The sequence below is a fragment of the Condylura cristata genome, unplaced genomic scaffold, assembly GCF_000260355.1.
Source record: "Condylura cristata isolate star-nosed mole 26May11 unplaced genomic scaffold, ConCri1.0 scaffold00001, whole genome shotgun sequence".
Taxonomy (NCBI): Eukaryota; Metazoa; Chordata; class Mammalia; order Eulipotyphla; family Talpidae; genus Condylura; species Condylura cristata.
Genome location: NW_004567102.1, coordinates 16,355,501 through 16,379,411, shown reverse-complemented (window position 1 = coordinate 16,379,411; position 23,911 = coordinate 16,355,501). Strand labels below are relative to the sequence as shown.

At 38.0% G+C, this 23,911-nt stretch overlaps 1 protein-coding gene across 1 annotated transcript in view; it reads left to right on the top strand.

Annotated features, from left to right (window-relative positions):
* PKHD1 (polycystic kidney and hepatic disease 1 (autosomal recessive)) overlaps positions 1 to 23,911 on the top strand; it is a 401,857-nt gene that overhangs the window by 186,174 nt on the left and 191,772 nt on the right. Inside the window, exons 45-47 of the mRNA XM_004674033.1 lie at positions 4,379 to 4,513; positions 10,059 to 10,194; positions 12,818 to 13,064. Coding sequence (XP_004674090.1) covers positions 4,379 to 4,513; positions 10,059 to 10,194; positions 12,818 to 13,064 — 518 coding nt within the window. The remainder of the gene's footprint in view (positions 1 to 4,378; positions 4,514 to 10,058; positions 10,195 to 12,817; positions 13,065 to 23,911) is intronic.

The window sequence follows — 23,911 nt, the reverse complement described above, 5'->3', positions numbered from 1 at the left end:
TAAATGGAATATTATGAGAGAAAAACCATTAAAGCACAGAGAAGACAAGATAAAAGTATATCTTTATGGCCCTGGATTTAACAACCCATCCTTAGATATAACACTGAAAAAATCATGACAGAAAAGAAAAATGAGATAAACTTTATGAAAATTAAATCTTGCAGTGTTTCAAAAGATTTCTTCAAAAAAGTGAAAACACAACCTACAAACAGGACAACGTATTCACAAATCACATATTTGGTAAAAGATATATCTAGACTATAAAAAAAAATCTTGCAACTCAATAATTCACAACAATAATAAAGACCTCACCAATAAAAACCCAAATTAAAAATGAGCAAAGGATCTGCTGGGACATTTCTTTAAAGAACATAGCCAAACTTTCATATGGTCAGTAAATATTTGAAAAAATGCTCAGTATAGTTTCATAGAAATGCAAATTGAATCCACAGTGAAATTCCACTTTATACACATTAGAATGACTAGAATAAAAACGATAACAAATGTTATGGAAGATAATGGAGAAATTAAAACAGTCTCATACAACACTGGTAGAAATTGAAAGCAGTCTAGATGCTTCAGAAAACAGTTTGGTAGTCCCCTCAATGATAGGAAAACATAAAGTTACTTATCAAGTTTATTCTTAGGTATATATCCAAGAGATATATACTCAAGACACATATAATCAAGAGATGCATATCCACACAGAAACATGTGAAAAGTCCATAGCAACATTATCAGTATGTTGTCAAAAGGTAGAAACCACCCAGCTATTCACCAAATGTATAGACAGATTGAGTATGTTAAAATAATGGAATATTATTTGGTCATAAAAAGGATGAAGTGTTGATAAATATTACAATATGGATCAACCTTGAAAATACTCTCCTGGTCCTCCCTTGTGGTGCAACACGTTAAAGCGCAACACTACAAGACTAACAGTAGCCACTTCACAAAGTTCGATCCCTGGACTAGGAGGAGACCCACATGGAGCAGCAGACCTCTCCTGACCCACTGGCTGCTCCCCTCAGCAGTGTACTTTGTCAGTCTGCCTGTTCTGCTCCCTACTCTGTCTCTGGTGAACCCTCTCACTGCCCCTGTACCTCTGGCCTGTACCCCAGTTCTGTATGCATAATAAATAAATCTTAAAAAAGAAAAACAAAACAAAACTCTCCTAAGTGAAAGAAGCCAGTCACACACACACACACATACACACACGCAAATGTGTACAGTATGACTCCACACATATGAAATTCCAGAATAGGGAAATCTGTAGAGACAGAAGTTTTATGATTACTTAGGGTTAAAGGATACTTTAAGGAATTCTCCTTAAAGTGAAAATACTCTACAGTTGTCTGTGGCAGTGGGTGCACACATATCTGTAACTATATTCAAGTATTTTCAGTTGCAAACTTTAAGCAGCTGAATTTTGTGGCATGTGAATTATAGCTTAATAACCCTGTTTGAAAAAAGTAATCTGATACATATAGCCACATAAACTCTCCAATATTCCCAATTCTGTCTGTGTGACCTAAGGCAAAACCCCTAAATTATCCTACTTATTGGTAAAGTGGAAAAAGTAATAATACCTAAAAGAAAGTTTGGTTAGAGATTTAGATAAATGTCTCTGCCTGTTAAGTCCTCTGGATCTTCATATTGTGGATACACAAAAACAACTATTATGATAACTATAGTTAGGAAATAGGATAGTGTGGTGATGGATAAATGATGTCTCTGGAAATGGTAACAGCAAGAAGTGACTTCTGCTTCAACAAAAAATACATTGTGTTTAAATTACATACACTGTTATTAGGAGAGATACTGACTCTCTCGTGAGACACTTAGATGTAAGTGTCATATATGTGGATATTTAAAGAAAATATTCCACTATGGTATAGGTATGATTCTTATTGTGCCTATAGACTGTACTGTACCTAAAAACAAATTTACATCTATTTGATGATATTGATAATTCATATTTTATATTTTCTCGATCATCTTAATTTGAAGGGAAATAGTTCTTTTGTAGATAAGAAAACTCTCTAGGATGGTGGTGGTAAAATACTGTCTAAAGTCATGCAGCTGAGAATTGATGGATTCCAGCTCTGGTGATTTGACCCTTCTATATGTGTGTTAATGAGATTTGAGAAAAATACCCTGTCCACACCATGTCTCATAAACACAGACTGATTCTTTTTAAAGAGAGTGATCAGAGTACATTATAAAAACTGTTTTCACACCACACAAATGGTACAGTTTACTACTCAGTGTTGGTTCTTTTTAAAATAATCTAGTTTTCTAGCTAATGCTACATGTTTGCTGTTTTTGAAGATATTTACCAGAACTTGGAGGATACTAATAATTAGATAATAACTATTTCGAGTTATCAGTTCAGATCATACCTGTTTTTTAAAAAACCTTTGTGTCTCCAGAGAGCTACTATTTTATAAAAGCAGTCAATGCATCTACAATGGGCAATGCAAGTTATTTGAATATTTTTTTATGTTTTATATAATCTTAATTGATGATATAATCGCGATCATACTGTACATATTTGATGGGTTTTGAACAGTCTGTTCTTAATTATAATCATGTATGCGTTGGTAGCTTAACAGATCTCTAACACACAGAAGCAGCATATGAGTTCCTTCTATTAGTAAACTTACTCTTGACTTCCCCAGAACATTGATATAATATCAAGTGTACATTTTGACCATATACACTCAAAAGTCATTTTAACTTTTTCCTTTTTTAAAAAATTGAGGTAACATTGGTTTATAACACTGTATAGGATTTAGAGAGAGACCTCTTCAGATGAAGGATACTGCACACCCACCACCAATGACCCGTAGGCCTCCACCATAGTGAATCTGGCCTCCCCCCTACTTTGCTCACCACCCTCCCCTTCCTCCTCTGGTGGCCTCAGATCTACAGTCGGAATTCTAAGGTTTGTTCTTGGTTTGGTTTCGTCTGACCCTTTCTTTAGTGTCTCTATTCCACATAGAAGTGTGACCATAGAAGACAATAAGAAAGTGTATTGTTTTTCCTGACTTACTTTTCTTAGCTTTATCCATTCCAGTTAAATCTAAGCACAAAAACTAACAGCTGGAAACATAAAACTGAAAAGGAAACTCATGTTTTAAGATATGAAAGTAAAATTGGCCCCATTGGCAGAATAAAGGAAGGCTTTGGTTAGGCTAATTGCTAGTCCTAACAAATTTTTAATAAGATTTATTAATTTATTCATATAGAACTGGGCACAAGCCAGAGTTGCAGTGGCGGTGAGAGGCTTCAGAAGAGACAGAGAGGGAAGCAGAACAGGCAGATTGACAAAGTACACTGCTGAGGGGAGCAGTGGGTGGGTCAGGAGAGGTCTGCCACACCATGTGGCTCACCTCCGGGGCCAGTATCAAACTTGCCCTGAAGCAGCTGCATCTTAACCCACTGCACCACCAGGGAGAGCCCACTCCACCCTGAATTTTAAAATGGCTGAACTGAGGCCTGGGGGAAGTAAAAGACCTTCCTTAAGATCATAGGTGAAAAAAAGGCCCTGTCTCCTAGACCAATGGGATTATTAACATTAAACAACCATTAGACAATGGTTGTTTAACTGGGGTACAGGCCAGAGATACAGGGGTGCAGGGGTGTGAGAGGATTCACAAGAGACATTTGGGAGCAGAACAGGCAGATTGATGAAGTACACTGCTGAGGGGAGCAGCAGGCGGGTCGGGAGAGGTCTGCCACACCATGTGGGTCACCTCTGGGGCGGGGATCGAATTCATGCTGAAGTGGCTTTAGCTTCTTAGTGCTGTGCTTTAACCTGCTGTGCCACCAGGGAGGGCTGGGATTATTAACTCTAAAATGTAATTTCATTGATACTTGATCCCTGTTTAGGTCCAATAACCCAAGTTAGTAATTATGTGCATGTGTGTGCATGTATTTTGGGTTCACATACAATGAATGTCATGCTGAATTATATCTTTCATAGTTGCAATTTCCTGGAAGTATTAATTATCTATACTACACTGAGAAAAATGTTAAGCCTCATGAATGCTCAGTTTTTTCTGCATTTTGTATGATGTGACAAAGCAAATTCCATTTACATATGCCAATAAATCACATTGACCTTTTCTTTTTTACCATATAAGTTATTATAAGGAGAATTAAAGCATAGTGAATGTTCTCAAACAGGATTTAACTAGTGCTGACCTTACATCAACTTTGCAATGCCTCTACAGATATTGATGGGCAAAAAAGCTGCTTAAAGATGATATAGTATGTTTATTTGTATTTAATCAATAATTAAAGAAGCTACTGAAAGTCTGCAAGAAAAATCAAATTTCCAATCTTTGCTATAACGTACACTGTTGTTTTATAGATTTTTAGAAGTAGTAATCTTCACTTGAAAAACTTCCAAGTTTATTCATGTAGAGATTTTGGAATTGACATCTTGGAAAGTGATGCGAATACTTCAGTCACTGACAGCTTGTTTCTTGGCCACTTTGCCCACAAGGTGAGTGTATCTGTATGGTTGTTTTAGCTGTTAATAAAAACAAATCTTATGCACTGGGCTCCCACTTCTGCTAGGCTATGTAACTTGAATGCAGTCTTTAGTGAAATTTATATTTAATTGGTAAAAATTGAGGCCTTTTTATTTTAGCAGTGATGATTTAATATGAACTTCAAATGTGTGCATTCTCTCAAAGTTAGGAGTCCATATAAATCATAACAGTTATGAGTAGATTGCAGAATTCTTATTTGGTTACCATTTGGCTATTAGGCACATTGACTCAATAATAAAAGTAATTTCTCTAACTGCAAGGATGATGGAATTTAGTATTATTGCATATTTTCTTTATGCCAGTAGTATACTAAGTTTCTACATCAACATTTTATTCATAGACAGTTTTTTTCTTTTAGGGTGCCCCCTGAGAAAGAGGTAGATTCAGTTAATATAAATTGCATTGCTGCTGTGGTAAATACAAGGAATCATATGATTCCTAATACCTGACTAAGTGTGTTTCTACATAAATATCAAACTGCAGATGACTTCTCTGTCATTGCATGGTCAGGGTATAGGGTGTAGACCAGATGAAGGGGCAACACCAGATGAAAAGTACTAGGTTCCCTAAAGGGAGCTTTATGGCTATCATTGGTTTCTAGAGGCTTCAGACCGACAATAATTGCCTAAAGTGTTTTTTTTTTTTTTAAGATTGTATTTATTCATACAGAACTGGGGTACAGGCCAGAGATGCGGAGGGTGAGAGGGTTCACCAGAGACAGAGTAGTTTAGCAAAACAGGCAGATCGACAAAGTACACTGCTGAGGGGAGCAGCGGGCGGGCCACACCATGTGGTCACCTACGGGGCAGGTTGGGATCGAACTCATGCGGAGGTGGCTTTAGCTTCTTAGTGCTGTGCTTTAACCCACTGTGCCACCAGGGAGGGCCTAAAGTCTTGTTTTTAAAAGAGAGAGCCTATTATCAGATTGTCATAATAATCAGATGGGAGAGAACTACAGTGTCTTGGGAACCAAAGAAGGAGCATTCTCTGCAGTTTGCTCCGATTGTAGCTTTGACCAATGGAAATGTAAGTGGTAATGATCGGCTTTTGAATTTCCCTTGGAGATTATTTCATATCGAGAGAGAAATATTATGCTTAAAAATGCCATTCCCTTACTAAACTACATTTTCTAGGTTTAATTCTCAAACTTAAGTAAAATTTATTGAGCCTGTTTTCTCAAGAGGGAGACACCTGCCAGCTTTTTCTTTTCTCTGAAAGGACTACCACTTTGAGAGATGATTTTGGTTTTAGTCTGCATATTTTTCAAGAGAAGAGGGATCCAGGTTTAAAGTTTATAACACTGGTCATGCTGAAATCCTTATATTTATCAGAAATAACCGTAGAGAAGATGCTAACAAAGAAAATTCCTATCAAAATGAATATATGACTGCCTTGGAAAATTAATGTCAAAACAAATTAATTGAAGCTAAATAGATGACATAATTAATAGTAGAGTGATATAAATTAAGATGTAAGTGACAAGGGGTGCTTATCATGACATAATAAAAAATAATCTCACCCCTGGGGTATGATTCAGTAGGAATGCAATGCTGCCGTAGGACCCTTCATCTTTAGAAAGTGCTGGACAAGTTTACTCTAGAATCTAGGATCTGAGAACCCAGATCCTAGTTAGGCTTACATACAAATCACAGCACCACGCATTTTAAGAGCTAACTAGTAACTAAGAGCTGATCATGTTAGAATTCCTGAATTTATAGAGGTAAAGAAAGGAGATTCCAGGAAGCAAAGTGATGACCCAAGGTTCTTGCCCAGCATCATGGGGCTCCATCCACGTTGATACTTTCCTATCCCTGGTCAAATACTCATTCAGTTATGCATGGAAAATGACTTTGGCAATGACCATTTGCTAGTGCCTACTCCAATATTCCCTGAAGTGTTTTCCATGGAAGGCTACTCCCAAGAGAGTATCTGGTAAAAGGAAGATATTTTGGATAATTCAATTTAGAGTGTGCTGTTTTTCGTGCTCCCCCCCAATCCACTGAAATTCACTTTGCCTATTAACACATTAAAAGCTTTGCAAAATCCTTTACGTAAAACAAACAAAAAACAAGAAAAATATTTATCAGACTTGATTGCTCTGATTTATTTGGAAATGACTTTATTGTCATACATGACTGTTCTCAGTTGTTTGTTTGTTTTTAAAGGAGGAGTCCCACCCTGCCTTCAGATTCTACCTTTCATGTTTGACCCTTTTAGGTCAAACATTGTCAGAATATTTGGTCTATCCATTCTGAGACCTTCGACCCACATATGGCACACAATTATCAGTGAGTCATCTCCTAAAACAAACACTAGTTTCTGGAAGAACTTTTTATTAGCAGGAATTTTTTTTTCCTTTAAGCATACTTGTGTAAATGTTAGTACTGGCATACCAAGTCTTACTTTTATGTTGAGATGGGAGGAATAATTTTTAGTGTGGATGGCCTCAACCCACAGAAAGAGATGCATTATTCCACTCCTGCATATTACAATTTGGCTTGTAGTTTCTGATGCCTGTTGTCCTAGCCTCCCATCTAACTGGGTTCCCCTTTTACAGTCCCAGAGATATCCTGATTTGAATGTAAAATGTCACCATCCTACTCTTGGATGAATCTGTAGGATGCATTCCCATCAGGGCACATACTGATGGCATTGCTTTATTCTTCCTCGAATTTCTCTAGGAATTACTTTCTATTTTCACTTGTGGATTTGTCTTCGTTGATTTAGACCTTTCATCTTTTTGTTTCCCTAAATTCTCCTGTCGGGTCCCTCTCTTCTCAATCTACTTACTCTCCCTGGGAGAAATCTCATTTTCTCTGGTGGTTTCAATTACCATTCACACACTGATGTCTCCCATATATTTGCATTTATTTCTACTGTCGTATTTTGTGCTTTCTGTTTGCAATCAGTTTTATTTTTTTTTCTACACTCCAAACTTGATTTGTCTTGTATTGAATAGTAACATATATGGATGTGTGTGTGTATACTTACTCACTTGCGTGTTACTCATTCTATTATTACTATTTTTGTATTGGACTTAAATCTTTAACATCCCTTCTTATCTGAAGGAACTCTCAAATTACATCAGCACTGTTAAATTTTACCTGAGCAGTTCAAGAAACTTAATCTTTTTTCCCACTCTTCCATATTGTATGTTACTTTTCTGTAGTATTTGTCTTATTTTTAGAAAATAAATGTTCTGTGAAAATACAGCTTTTCTTGAGAAAATGCATATATCACAAGAGAAAATATCAGTAGATTTTTATAAAGAGAACAAGCCATATATGTAAACCATCTAGATCCACAAATGGAACATTATGATTTCGTCTGAGGCTCCTTCATGTCCTTCCCATTCACTCTGGATCTCTACCCCCCAGCCATGGAGAGTTCATTATTCAGACTTCTGTCAAGACAGATTAATTTCATATCTTCTTGAGCTTTATATAAATGGAATCATAGAGCACACGCCTGTCCTCTTTGGCACAGCACTGTCTATGAGATTCCTCTGTGTTTCTGTTACAGTGATTTATTTTTCCCATTGTTATGTGGTGTTTTATTTCATGACTATGGCACAATTTTTAAAATTATGTTGATATTGATGGACACTTGCTTATTTCTAATTTCAGGTCATTACAAGTCATAATGTTAAGAACATTCTTCTATATTTCTCTTGCTATTCATAGACTTGTGTTTTTCTTGAACATGGACCAAGAAATAAAGCTGCCAGGTTAGGGGATACCTTCAGCTTTAATGGCTAAGAGAAACAATTCATTTGTGCCAGCAGTATGCAGGATAGATTTCACAGCTAGGTCCTAGAGTTTTTCTTGTTCATCCTGGAGATCCCCTTTGTCTCTCTGGAACTGAACACTTTGTTCTTTTTTAAAATTAACTTAAAAAATATTTATTTGGGGCTACCCTAGTGGCACAGAGGTTAAAGTCTCAGTGCTTTCATGTTATCGCCTGCCACTACAGCATGGGTTCGATCCCTAGCCAGGGAGTTGACCCACATGGCACAGCAGAACTCTCCTGTCTTGCCTGCTGCTCCCCTCAGCAGTGTATTTTAGTGGATCTACCTGTTCTGCTTCTCACTCTCTTTGGCGAATCCTCTCATACCCCACACCTCTGGCCTATACCCAGTTCTTCTATGCATAAATTAATAAACAAATCTTTAAAATTTTTTTAAAAATTATTTTTTGTGTAGAAGAACTGGGGATAGGTAGGCCAGAGGTATGGGGGTTGAGAGTATTCACCAGGCACAGAGTGTGGAGCAGAACAGTTGCACTTACTGAAAATGCACTGCTGAGGGGAGCAGCAGGCAATGTGGGAGGGGTCTGCTTCACCATATGTAGGTTAACTCCCTGGCTGGAGATTGAACTCAGATCATAGTGGTGACTGAGCTGAGACTTAACCCTTACGCCATCAGGAAGGGCCTAGAATTGAACTGTTATTCCCAATTCCCACATCTTCCTTCTTTTGGCTTTTAGTCCTCGTTTTACTACTGTGTAGGCCATAGTATCTTTCCTTAAAAGTGAGGGTCTTATGAAAGGTGACAATTTTGAGTTATAATTAGCGTACAGTAAAATTGGCTTCCTTACTCGTCATTTACACTTGGTCACCGGTTCTAAGAACCTATTGAGATGCTGAGAGAGGACTTACCATAGAATCTAACACTTGATGGCTGAATGCCTTTGGGATTCATCTAATTTGTTGCATGTTGTATTCCTTATGATTTCAGTATAATGTTCCATGACATGGATATACCATATTTGTTTATACATCGATTTGTTGAAGGATATTTGTATTGTTTCCAGATTTGGTGATTATGAATGTAACTGTTAGCCGTCCATGTAAGGCTTTTGTTTCTACATAATTTTTCATTTATCTAAGGTAGATAAATATCTGAGATATTTACTAGGTTAGATGATAAGTACAAGTTTAATGTTATAAGAAATTGCCAAACTATTTCCACACACAGTTATTGTGCCATTTTGCATACCCATCAGCAGTGTAGGAGCATTTCAATTATTTCTTATCCTCACCAGTACTTGATATTAACACTTTTTTTTTTCCTTAGATTTATTTATTTGTTCATACAGAACTGGGGTACAGGCCAGAGGCTCAGGGGCAGCGAGAGGCTTCACCAGAGACAGAGTGGGGTGCAGAACAGATAGATCTACGAAGTACACTGCTAAGGGGAGCAGCAGGCTGGTCAGGAGAGGTCTGCCACGCCATGTGGTCACCTCTGGGGCAGGCGGGGATCGAACTCATGAGGAAGTGGCTTTAGCTTCTCAGTGCTGTGCTTTAACCTACTGCGCCACCAGGGAGGGCCTAACACTTTTTTAAATGTAACCATTCTAATGTGTGTACTGTTTCTTAATAATTCTTAGTATATTGTGAGTGGCAAATACAATCATTCAATGTGTAGCCTGTCTTTATCCTATGAATATTACCAGTTGTCTAACTTTTCTCTCCTTTTTTTTCCCTTCTAAATTACAGAGGAGCTTGTGCATGTCAGCTGGGATCAAAACTCCCAAAAGATGGGAACTGACAGTATCTAATACAACCTTTGTTAATTTTGATCTCCCTGACTGTGTGGCCATCAGGACCTGTTCAGACTGTTCTCCAGGACAGGGTAAGTAGGTTAAATAGATAAGATAGACAGTAAAAGCAATACTCAAGCAAGTTAGCAAAATGCAGTTGGTCCCTGAACAGCAAAAACTTGATTTTTCAATAATTTTTATAAATGCACAAGTCATTATGCCTATAATTAGTTAGTTTTACATTACCTTTTCATTTTTTGATGTCTTAACATTTACTTTTCTCATTTAACTTATTGTAAGAATAATACATATAATGTACAAGATGTCTGTTAATCTACACTTAATCCACTATTCTTAGTAAAGTTCCCAGTCAACAGAAGTTTATTAGTACTTAAGTTTTGGGGGACTCAAAGTTACCCATGAATTTTTGACTGTGCAGGAGTCTGGACACCTAATCCCTGACTTATTCAGGGGTCACATATCATGGTACAGTCTTGATTCTTTATTTCTTCTAAGACTGCTTTAGCAAAGACTGCTGCTCAAGTTCCCCAAAAGAAGGAGCTCTGATACTATTACTGTGGCTCCTACAGCTCTCTTTTCTTTTCCTATGATGACACCTGTCACACTCTGTCATCATAAAGCTCTGTCTCAGCTGCAATCTGAGCTGCATAAAGATGGGGATCAAGTCTCTCTTGCTCAGTTTCATCACTAGTACCTAGCAGACTAGTGGCTCAGTGGTTCATTGTTCCTTAACTAAATAAGTATACAGAATTAGATGAATATAAATTAATACACATGCAGTTTTTCCTGAATGAACTAGGATTCAGGTATTTTGTGTTTGTAACAGCCCAAGGCTTGTTGAATCATAGGAATTCTTGTTCACTTGTTAACCACATCTCAGAGGTGGTGAGAATACTTTGGAGGACTCATGGGCCAAGGTGAAGAGAAATAGAGAGCAATCTAGTTGATTTGATCATTGTAAACAGCCAAACCCAGTAATTCAAGTAAATATGCTCTTGTGGTTTGAATCACCAATTAGATAATTGTTTGTTTTTTTAATTAAATGAATAATCAGTAAGTCTCCACTTCTTTTTCTTTTCTTTTTTTTTTGTTTTTTTTTTTTTTTTTTTTTGTTTTTGTTTTTGTTTTTTTTTTTTGCTCTGTAGGCAGAACCGAAGATTGTTTTTATTTGGGTGGCATCTGAGTTTAAGATGGTAGAAATAATTGTAGGAATAAAAAAATGCCTTATGGCAATCACTTCAAATCACAATTCCTCTGTTCTTTAATAGTGTCACTCTTTCAGATCATCCATAAGATGTTGAGGAAAAAAAAAAAAAAACTCTTCCTTATGAGCTGGAGTTCCTTCTCCCTGTATGGTCTTGGATCATTTGTTTACAAACTGTTGATAACAAGTTCCTTTTAAGAAACTGGGGGTGGGGGTACAAAGATGCAAGATGCATCATTCTTGTCCTCTAGAAGCTCTTGATCTAGGCGCAAGGATAAATGTCTAGGACAGCCACTGTAACAGAGTATGCTGGGTGTAGCAGAGGAGAACTGAATTCAGTGAAAGGACCAAGGTAGCGGATCAGGTAAGCGTTCATAGAGGCACTTCTTGTTCAGGTCTGAGGAATAGAAGTTTGCAAGGAAAATAGCAGGGAAAAGTTTCTAGGTATTAGAAACAACATATGCGAAAAAAAATACAGAAAAGCCAGTTATACTGGCAGAATTGCAAAGAAATTCAATATGATTTGGATTGCAGAGCTGCAGGTTGTTTGAGTACAAGACAGACTACTGAAATTGCAATGATGGAATCACGATCTTTAATGCATGACAGTTACCTGCCTGGCCTCTCCTGGGATGTAGAATGAAAACATTTCATTTGTGTATTATTCTTCTTTATTTTCATTTTTGGGGTATGCTTTCTAGTGTATGCAGTACACTGGTATATGCACTATGACATGGCTGCTCGATTTCTAAATTTTAATGGCAGCCTTGAGTTGGTTAACTTCCATTGCAGGTTCTTTCTGGGCAGCAAGACTAGCTGTAGTACTGATGAATCACACAGAGGGGGTGTGAGGGAAGACTGCTTAAAGGGTTGCCCTAGAGTGAACATATGCAAATATGTTATGATTGCTGTTTGTCCGCAAGACAGTATTAATGTAGTTTTTATGGGGTCACATTTCAAGTACAACCTCAGAAAAGGTAGAGCAGAAAGATAGAGAGACAGCAACACTAAACCATAACCCCTGTGCTGTTCTGCATTTCTGTTCTCAACGAGAGCACAGTTGCTCATACTTGGCACTGTTGGTGCTTTGGACTGGATACATATTTGTTTTGGGGACTGTCCTGTGCATTGAGGATATTCAGGAGGTTCCCTATCTCTAGTTACCACATGTCCATGGTACTGTCACCCTCCCAGCTGTGAGTGCCAAAGTGACTCCAGATAGTGCCAAATGTCCTCCAGAGGGTAAACCCATCCCTGGTTGAGAATCACTGCCCTAGAGTACAGGTGCGTGAAGGCTTCCCCCTAATCTCCGACACACCACAGAGCCAGGCATAGAGTCAGAAAGAGATATTGTTCTTGAACAAATAAGCAAATTCCAACCTGAAAAATTTTGTAATTTGAAGTACTGCAAACTTCCTGGTGAATCTAACTGCTATTAGTGAAAACCATCTTTTGTGCACATGTATAATCATCTGTCTTCCCATTTATAGGTGGATTTACAGTGATGACCAGCAAGTTGAAGTTTACAAACTCTTCAAATTTAGTAGCATTTCCATTTCCTCATGCAGCAATTTTGAAAGATTTGGATGGTTCTCTGTCTGGGAAAAATAGAAGTCATATTGTTGCTTCTATGGAAACACTTCCAGCTTCTTGTTCAGTAAATGCAAGCTTCAGCCAGATTGTCCAGGGCAGTGTCTGCGGGGAAGACATTCTCTTCCATCGTCTGTCTATTGGTTTGTAAGTGGATGAACATTATTTTTTAGCTTGCCAATGGATATGTGTATATTATTTGGGCTGCTAATGTTTCTAGAAGGGCAATTGTAGCTTGATGGAGTATGTAGTTCTATATAAATGACGTGGGACTACTTTATTTATTTAAAGTTTTATTTATTTATGCATACAAAACTGGGGTACAGGCCAGAGGTGCAGGGGTGGTGAGAGGATTCACCAGAGACAGAGTGGGGGCCAGAATAGGCAGGCTGACCAAGTACACTAGTGCAGGGTGCCATGAGTGAGACAGGAGAAGTCTGCTTTACCATGTGGGTTACCTACCTGGCCGGGGATCGAACTTGTGCTGAAACAGCTGCTGTTAGCTTTGTAGCACTTCTGTTGCACCACCAGGGAGGACCCAATATGGGACTGCTTCAGACAGCTGTCAAATCATAGTTGAAGGTAGTTTCAGGTTGGTTCAAACAGCAGTTAACTTTCATTATCACCTAACCAGATCTGGTAGTCTATGACCTCTTATTGACATTTGAGCTAATAGCTTCCTCTTGAAAAGACTTGCAACCAATAGAGAATTTGAAATGTATTTAAATTAAAAGTATTATTAAAAAATTCCAATAATGTCCATTCTCATTTATATACATGTACTCTCCCCAAGCTCTTTTTAAGTGTTCAATATGCTCCAGGGAAGCAATTGCTGATGCCTTCCTATTACTTGCAAAGTTGCTTCACTCCAGTTCATTTTCCTTGTTAATTTCATGAACTATTGGATTCGTACAATACATTTCCTATTAATATTGGAGCAAGGACTCCTTGGTTATGCTACTCAGACTACCATTAAGTCAGCAGCTGGGCTGTTTATAATGCATAATAGGATTGCTTCTGCTCTCTTTAATTTCCAGGTAATGATTGCTGAGTGTCTAGGGTTCTGTCTTTTACCTATTTCAAATGCATTGTATATATTTAGCCACACTTCTTTCCTTCCTTTGTTTTAAGTGTCCTCACTGCATGAATATTAAGTCAAGTAATTCAGCCACACCATGTTGGCACTTATTTAAATAGGCAAACTCTAGAGAATGAGTCCGTGTGGGCAAGACTGTACAAAGTACCTTGACATTCTGTTTTAGAAGCCTTAGCAATCCATGCAAGTTTTGAATAGTTTGAAAATTTTTCACTTTTGCTTTCCAAACCATTTACTATTCTAAGGTTAGTGGGCCCAGATCTGGGGTAAAATAGCAATTGGAGGATATATTTTAATTTCTAATCATTTTGATTGTGCAGTGCATAGCATTTTTTCCCCTCATTTTCAGGGGCACATACTTATTTTTATTGTTATTTTAGTGATTTTACCAAAGATGTTTTTTAGTGTTTTGAGATTTATAAAAGTGTTTTATTCCTTATATGCATTTTTTTTAAAAAGAGGAAAATTAAAATAAATTCATGTAGTTGAAAATAATATCATGTGTTTGTATGAGGGTTATGTCTCTGTTCTTGATACTCCTTTTTATGCCTTACTTTAAAAACCATCTGGTAGACCATCTCCAGGAGAAATATTTAGAGATACAGTGTTAGAGGTTTCTGCAAACATAATTCTCTCTGAGCCTCTATTCTTGGAGATGTGCAGGACAGTATCCTTAGGTGTTTGCCTTTGCAGCAGATCATAATCCTTGTACTAAGGGACTAAGAAGCTAAAAGAGATAATAATCTTGACACAATATTCTATGTAAATTCAGAAAACTTCTAGGAGGGTAGAAAACTTGGTCTGTCTGGAGGTTTTAAAATAGAAAAGCTCATGTCCAGAAACTCCTTCCACTCTTTAATTCTGAGAAAACCAGAATGGTCAGCCTAATCTCTGTGCTTCTGTTGATATTTAAGCTTTCAGGTTGACTCACAGGTCTGGGGACAGCTGCTTACCCACCCCAGAGGGGCCCCAGGGAAAACTCAGCACGCTCCCAATAGTCTCTGGCAGTACTTGAGGCATTTGGATCAGGTGATTTCTAAAGGTCATATTATTCAAGGGTATCAGCACTACCTGGACATCAGTTGGATGTGGGAAAGCTCAGACTCCACCAGATGACTTATATCAAGTTGGAGAAGCATTCCTCTGAGGTCCTACTAACTTTATCTTTCTATGATTTCTCTCTAGCTATTTGTGCTCAGTGACTTGATCTTTGTCCCAGAGCATTATAACCTCATTAGGAACATGTCAGAGCTAATGAGCAATTTGAATTCAGCATTGATACAAACTTTGCTGCATTTCATGGAGAAAGGATTAATTTGTTGTGCTATTTGCCCTGAAGCAAGCACCCTAAGAGTTGATTTACAAAGCTCGCACAGTCCTGATCTTTTGGGGTTGCATTTTGATGGAGATCTGATATGGCACAGCACCCTGCTGTCTTCTCTTTCAACTCTTACCCCTCCCTCAGCTTGAGCTCTCCAGAGGGCAGGATGTGGCTCTGTAGAGCTGCACCAACAAGGCATTTCCTGCCCCCCTTGCTAACAAGCGCACACTCAGAGTGTGACTTTTTCCCTGGAAAGTTTCCTCTCTGATTCATTTTCACTCTAAGTTCCTTGATAGTGGTTAACTTCTGTCCCAGCCCTTTACTACCTTCTTGAAGTCTAATAAGCACCCACATTGTAGCAAATCTGTTTCATATTTCCTCTGGTTCAACTCTAGCATATATGCATATTTTTTTAAAGATTTAATTATTTATACTCATAAATACACAAGAACTAGGGTACAGGCCGGAGTTGTCGGGGGTGAGAGGATTCACCAGAGACAGAATGGGAACCAGAACAGGTAGATTGACTGAAATACACTGCTGAAAGGAGCAGTGGGTGAGACAGGAGAGGTCTGCTGTGCCATGTGGGTCAGCTCCCTGGCTGGGACCCCTCCTGCTGCAGTAGCTGATAGCTTGATAATGCTGAAACGTAACCCCTTGCATCACCAGCGAGGCCCACTTACATTTATTTGAAGTTGGTAATAATATTTACTCCTCAAGTGAAGAAAAAATTTCTACATGGCATAGTTCAATTTATATTTTGTTAGAATGACATGCTTGCTATGCACAATCCTGAATGTGTTCTTCTCTATCTCACTCACCAGTTCTTTAAAAATAAATAAATAAATAAATAAATACGTTTGTTTATAAGCCACAGGTACTTTTGATAGTTTTTTTTTTTTTCCATCCCCTCCAACTTCTGTTTCTGCTAATCCCATTCTACCAACTCCATTCTTCCTGGGGAGACAGGGATGCTCTTTGGACTAACAGTGCAAGTCATTTCATTTTTCTCATTTCAGAAAAAAAAAAAATTATCAGCAACCAATTTTCTTCAGAGATTCCCATGATGACATGCCTCACATTGTTCTTGGGTTTAGCGATCCTAAAATTAAGATAAATATTTTTTCCTGTATAGAGATAATTATGTGGGGCAAGGATAATATCACCCATAGATTTTTTGTGTGCTCCTTCTATATCTCCTTTGTAAGCTCTTTTCTTAATTGGGGTAATTTTGGTTTACAGCATTGTATATGATTTGTAAATTTAGAGTAAGCTCTTCTTGTCTCTGAAATCTTAGTAATAGAAGCTTAGGCAAGAAAACTTAAGGATTGACATTTCCACAAGGTAAAAAAATGAGAGATGGGGCAAGGGATAATTAATGAATTGTCAAGCTCGCTATGGAAGTTTCCAGGAATCTGAGGTGGGGGCAGAGAGGATTAGCAGTTACAGAAAACCACCTTAGTCTGACACTATTGTGATAAATTCCACAGTCATTTCATTGAAGAACACTATATAGAATACTTCTTGTGCTGGCAAAATGCAATTCTTGCCTTAAGACATCCTGCCTATGTCTATGCAGGCTTTCTTTTTCCTAGTGAACCAGCCCTTTTAAATTGCAGCCTTAGCCTGTTTGTGTCTATGCAAACATCCTTTTCTTAATAATATTTTCATGTGCCACTGAGCAGGCAACTCTTCTGTAGACCCAAGAATCCCACTCACCATGTGCACCCCAATGCCAGTATTCCTTAGGGTTCTGAATAAGTCTTCCTTTCCTCTCAAGTCATACTCTTCCCCCCTGGATCTGACTTATTTCACCACCTCAGTCAGTAAGCTTTGCTGATTCTAGGTCTTTTCTTTGGGAGTTCTGTTATGTTGAACTCCAAACTATTTATTCAACTTCTCTTGGACCTGCATGGCCTAGTGTGGTAGCGACTAGTCACATGAACCAACCAAGCACTTGAAATATAAGTCATCCATAGTACGATATACTGTAAGTGTAAATTATACACCACATTGCTAAAACTTTATTTGAAAAAAAGGATATATAGGCACTCAATAATATGTTTGTATTGATTATGGTGAAATTATATTTTGTATACATTAAATATCTTATTATTAGAGCTATTATTGCAGTAATATTGACTATCACATAGAATAAATACCAAGTTGACAACTTTACATTTTGACATCTTTATATATTATATTATGATTGCCACCAAACATCTAACTTCTATCCAATAACTTGCGATTGACTTCCTTAAATATATTTGAAAGATTAATTTCACTTCTTGCTTTTACTTTTTTAACATGACTACTATAAAAATCTGAGATCATTTCTGAGGCTTGCTTTTATGACTTGCATTATGTTTTATTGAGCAGCAATGTTTTCAATATTTCCACTGGGCTCTAACAGCCATCTCATAATGCACTTGCAAAACTGAATTTATGTTCTTTATCAGTAGACCCTCCCTCCCTCCCTAGTCAGAATTTCTGGTATTTCAGCAATGCTTCAACCCTCTAAACTGGAAATTGTGAGTTGTCTTTGACTCAATTTCTTATCTTATTTCCCACATACACCCCCTATCAATTTCAATGTATTTTTTTTTTCCTCCTAAAATCCTCTTGGGTTTTCCTATTTTGCTTTTTCCCAACCTCCCCTCTCTAGCCCCAGTTGCTATTACCTCTCACTTATATAGCCACAACAACCTCTTAGCTTGCCCCTTTGCTGTTCTCCCATCCTTGAATTTTGTAACTGTAGATCTGGCTTTGCCATTCATTCATTCCCTTACTTGAAATGTTTTACTGACTTCTTATTTCCAAGAATATCTAATTTTTAAATGTCTTCTTGGCCCTTTACACCATGCTCCTTGTTTATATAGTTCTAGCATCTCTCAGTGCTTTTCTCCCCCTTTCCTGTGTTTTTACCTTGGTCATACTCAATTTCCTTACAATTTTCAATTCATAAGATTCAGTTCCATACTTACATGCAGGTCATTTTCTCTGGGCAGCTTCCCTTATCTTCCTGTACAAATTTTGGCGTTATCATTGTATACTTTATATATACTGTGACCATACTCATTGGTTCTCCATAGTGTTGTGAATTTTTTCTTCTTCTCTAGTAGATCTTAAGTAGGCTGAAAGTAGGTTTTTTTCTTTTGCTTTATAAAATGTTGCATTGTATAATAACTCAGTAAAATTAGTATTGAAAAATCAGCATAAATTTTAAAATTTGTAGACCCCCCTAAGCAATCCTATAGTATCCTTATTGCCCAGTTCTTTCTTAGGCCATGCTAATTTGGAGATTCTGGCTCTCAACTTTTCTGTCAGAAAACCCAGGATTAAAATGCTATCCCTAATGTTTATTTTTAAAATTCTTAGGAATGTCTGATACTTAAGAAAATCCTTCCATAATGTCTTCTCAGCTTTTGCTGGGAACCGCATTTGAGGGTGTTTTCTTCTCTTACTCCTTCCCCACTTCTGTCAATGATTGGAACTGCACTGACATGTACAATTATTTACTTGTACTAGTAATATTTTCAAACATTACTTGAGAGGTAAGATTTATAGAATTGTGATGAGTAGACTGAAAACTCAACTCTCAAAATTACCATCTCGTACCTCTTTGTTTGGCCTGGGGTACTCTATAACTTCTGTTGTCACATACCAGTTGAAGGTTTGATGTCAACTCATCAAACCTTGAACTGTCCTCTAATTACTGACTGGATTGGGAGGAAGGAATATGAGTTTATAAGATATTTTGGGTTAGTCAGTCAGTCTTTTTTGAGTTTTTATAGAATGTTCATAAAATGAAGTCAGGTCATATTCATACATTTGACATTATTTTTCAAAGAATGAAGAATAAAGAAGTAATGAATAGTCTCTGTGTTCAATACACAGCCCCCTCCTCCACTTTCCAGGTATATTCCTTTAGACTAGTTACTTTACCTCTTTCTGCTTCAGTTCTCACATCAGTAAAATGGACATAGTGATAATTATCTCCCAGGGTCATTGTCTGGCATGTAGTAAATGCTTAATAAATATTTTCAGTCTCCATTTTAATGGAGTACATGAATATACTAATTGAATAAAATAGTATCAAATATTATGTTTCTGAGAAACAAATGCCTGGCAAAGGAAATAAGATTGCTCAAATGTACCATAATCCAATTTTTGAAAAATAGAGAATACTTTCCAGTAGTCACGTGACATTGTTCAGGACCAGCGAAACCTCCCTGGTAGTCATAGAATGTGGCGACATTCAGGTCACAGTCTTTGATTCACTGTGCCCCAGTACCTTCTGCTTCCTCCTTCCCTACTTCTGGAAAAGAAGAGGTTAATGTTCTTGTTGATCACCTTGATTCTTAGATCTTGCTTAATATCCTCTCCTGTAGTGCTTGCGTTCAGTTTTTACCTATGTAACGGCTCTTAATGTGTCAGTGTTCAAAGTATGAGGCACCCCCTGCCTCTGCGAATGCAAAAGTAAAGAAGAGTTCAAATGGAAATTTTGGCCTAGCTTTTCCTTTAATAATCGCCTAACTCTCCTTCCTAGGGATAAGTAGGCATAGCATCACTAATGGTATCTTTTCAGTCCTCAAAAAAATCCTGTGTGAGACAGAAAATTTCCAAGTATTGTCCTCCATTGGCAGCAGAGGTTACAGAAGTAAAATAGGAAAGGTTCTAAAAACCCAAATAGACTGCAAACTGAGAAATGTCATCACCCGAACTCCATGGTTATTTTATGAATAATAAAGGGACCCAGTGGTGTGCAGGTAAACAGTTAACTAGTTCTTTCACCTAAAAAGCACTGATGTGTAGGGTTTGCCTAGTTCCAAGGTGAACACACTCTCCCACAACCTCTGGAAGGCTATGATCACGGCATCATGGCTCACCGGATCATGAAGAGGGGATGGCAAAGCACTTGTGTGTCAGTCAGGGTCGGCCAGCTCCATCACGCACCAGGGACACACCCATTTAATAGGGAAGACAAGTCTCTGAGTCACCGCCTAATCCAGGGCAGAAATTGTTTTTTACTATCCCCTGATCAGTAGTTGTCTATGTTGTGGCTGCATTACTCCAGTGGTACCATGCTCGGGTTCAAAGGCAGCCTTTCAGCTGGACTTAACAGGTCAGGAGAAGAGATATCAGAGTGTCTGAGGATCATCTTGGTGAAGATGATGGGCATCTATGATTTCTCTTCCTGGTTCAAGACAGACAAAGCCAGAAGTACTGTCCTCGGTGTGTGTCAGGCTATAGACATTACCTTGGAGGAGGTACCAGGTGGATCTTGAGCTGCTCAATGATAAATTATTCCTCTTGCTAACTCTGAACAAAGACAGAAGCATGTTGGGTGATGTTGGTAGGTGGTGGCAGAATACAAGGACTGTAATCATATAACTTGCCTTTCTTTTTGCCAGTTTGTTTTTTTATGTGAAATTAAGAATTGTTTAAAATGTGAGGGAGAGAAGGTTTTATGGCGTTTTTCCTCTTGCTAGTTTTCTCACTCAGAAAAGGAAATGATTAAGTGTTTTTCATCAAGAAAAGTATATGCAAAATAAAAGACCACCTTGCTGATCCATATAAAGTATTACTGGTGCAGGTCGGCCTGTGGGATGATGCCTCTCTAGTAGGCCTCGTTATGAGCTCAGTGAAGTTTTCAGAGATGCTCAAGCAATGATCGGCCACAGTCATCTGTTAGCTGCGTTTAAGACTCGATTGTGTCCTCTTTATTCAATCAAAGATGGAAGCAGCAGCAGCAAGCCCTATAATGCTCGGGAGAGGCTGACAGCACCATTTGAAGCTAGTTATTATGATATGTCTGGCTTAGGAGATGTGTAATTATAAAGGGTTTATTGCATGATTGTTCTGAATCAAGAGCATTTAGAGCTCAGTGCACTGTTTGTCTTAATACACAGTGATCTGGACCCTCAGGAAAAGTAAGCTAATGGTAAACACAAACCAGGGAGTTAATATTTGTTCTCACTGGTATTGTTGATTGCCTAACAAATCCTTTGTGGGCAGTATACATTCAACAATTCCGCATAGTCTACGGGCACTAAATTACATAACTGTTTATGTAACTAGTATTGTAAATTGGTACTTAGGCTGGGAAGTTTTATCAAGTGATAGTGCTATATTTTCAAAGGAAAAATGGCCCTTAATTAAAAACAGCTTGGTTATTAAGCAAGCAAAGAACCACAAAAGAACAAAAAGGAAGGCACCTCATACAACAGGAGACGGAAAGGCGTGTCATCTTGTTGTCTTTCTTGACTGTACTGAGAGTTGCTGCTGACGTGTAGGTAAGGGTTAACACTTCAAATGGACTAGTTGCCTCCTGATTTCTTGCACATAAAGCCATGAGAAGTTCAGGGAGACTCTTCTCCCCCTAGTAATGAAGCTCTCTGCTGCTAATGGCCCATGCAGACTCCCTTGGCTCCTCCAAATTAGAAATACTTTTGTGCTCCTTTGCTTCATTAACAGTAAAGAGAGGGAGATTGGTGGCTATTTAGGGCACGGGGAAATTGGTGGCTATTTAGGGCAAGCGAAAATTGTTGTAATTATGGTTGGTAAATTCTCTTCATGGTGTTCTTCGGCTCCTGATGTTCTTTTGGTGCTTTTCAGAAGAGCCCACCTCTGTCACTGCTGGCACTTGGCCTAGAAGGATGGCAGTTGATTTGAATTTGGAGTTTGGCCTCCAGAGATGGTCAGTACAAGGCATTTTGCCTACTGAGCTATTGGTCTTTTAGATTTTGATTTGCTTTTTACAAGTCTACATGTGACCCTTTCCATGACTTGCTGTGATAAAGATGTATTTGATAGCCTCTTTATCTACGTGTAATGTGCTGTAGAAAGTGAGTGATCACACAAGTGTCTGTGAAACTGCATCCCACATAAACTTTGGTTGAAATTGATGGGGTGTCTTAATAGGATAGGTGAAGAAGAAGGAAGAAGAAAGCATAGTTTAGGGTCACAGTCTACTACGGTGGCTTTCTGGTTGGTCAGTGTTTGATATTGGATACTGGATACTAATATGGAGTAGACAGGCATAAAAAAAAAAAAAAAAGGAGAGCACTGGAGTTCCAAAGATAAACAAAAGTGAATTAATGCTAGCATTTGTGGTTTTACAGTATCTGAAGTGGGGGATCATGTTTATTAGGGCCTTCAGTATAACTGGGGAATATGGTCTAAAAAATGACTTCTTCAGTAACTGAAGTCACAGCCTATAGAAACTGGGAGAAATAGTAGCCTAAAAATCAATTTATAGATATGATATTGATAGAAATTTGAGAAATAATTGAGTCTAGTGTAATGCAACCTCACTGGGGAGTTTCATGGGGTCACATTATGGGTACTGAGACATTTCTGCAACTATATATCTAAGTGATTGTATTCTTACATATTGAGGTGGTATTTTCATAAATCTCAAAAAGGTTTTCATGGTATTTTAAGAAGAATGTGACAAATATAGGTTGGTAAGGCAAAGTAAGAGACAAAATATAGGTAGGAATGTGAACAGATGGATAGATTTGAACAAATACATTTTTTTTAATCTGTAGTTAAAATGACTTTTTGTAGAAGTACCCTAATTAAGGGCACTTGAGTAAGGATAGAATAAATATAAATTCATAAGGAAACTAGCATTTTCTTAACCATTGTCTACAACAAGTGTAAATTACACGTGTGGGCCCAGGAGCACTTTCCTGACCACTAAATGTAAGTGTTTTAAGTCGGCTTGATGAATATAATTGGTACAGGGTTGACTGAATCAAGCTCCGATAGCTTCTGATCAACTGTTTATCTCCTCTGACTAACAAGTTTATAAGCTATTTCCTTATATTCATGTGGCTGTCGGGAAAACTCCCCTGCTGCCAAGAAACATCACTAAATAGTTAGCTGGGCTGTTTTGGTCTGTTTAGCAACAATTATGTCTTAAATACCTATGTAAAATGCAATTTTACTTTTTATGGTGAATTATTAAATGGAAGTTCAAAAATATCAGTTACTCACTCTTGGATTCAGGTATTGTTATTCTAAGTCATATGTCTCTGTGAGAGCTGCAGGGATACACTTTCAGAGCTTGAGACCCTTCTGTGGAGAATTCCACTTTCTCTGCTGGCCACAGTGCCGACTCATCTACCTATTTGGTACTTTTTACTTCCAACTTCTCTCTCATCATTTTTTTTAGTGCTTAAATTTGCTATTTAAAACCCATTGTTAATACTTAATTTTATTAGTTGGATGAAATAGTGCTTTCCTGGGACTCTGAAACCCATGAACAGTTAAAGGAAAAGTCATGATGACTGAGAACAAAGGTCTAGAATATTCAAGGAAGATGGCCCTCCCTGGTGGCACAGGTGGGTTAGGATGCAGTATTGCAAGCTAGCTGCAGCTGCTTCATTGTGAATTTCACCCCCTGCCCCGGAGGTGATACACATGGAACAGCAGACCTCTTCTTTCTTGCCTGCTGCTCCTCTTAGCAATGTACTTGGTTACTCTCCTGTTCTGCTTTCCACTCTGTCTTTGGTGAATCCTCTCACTGGCCTTGCACCTCTGGCCTATCTATATCCCAGTTTTGTATGC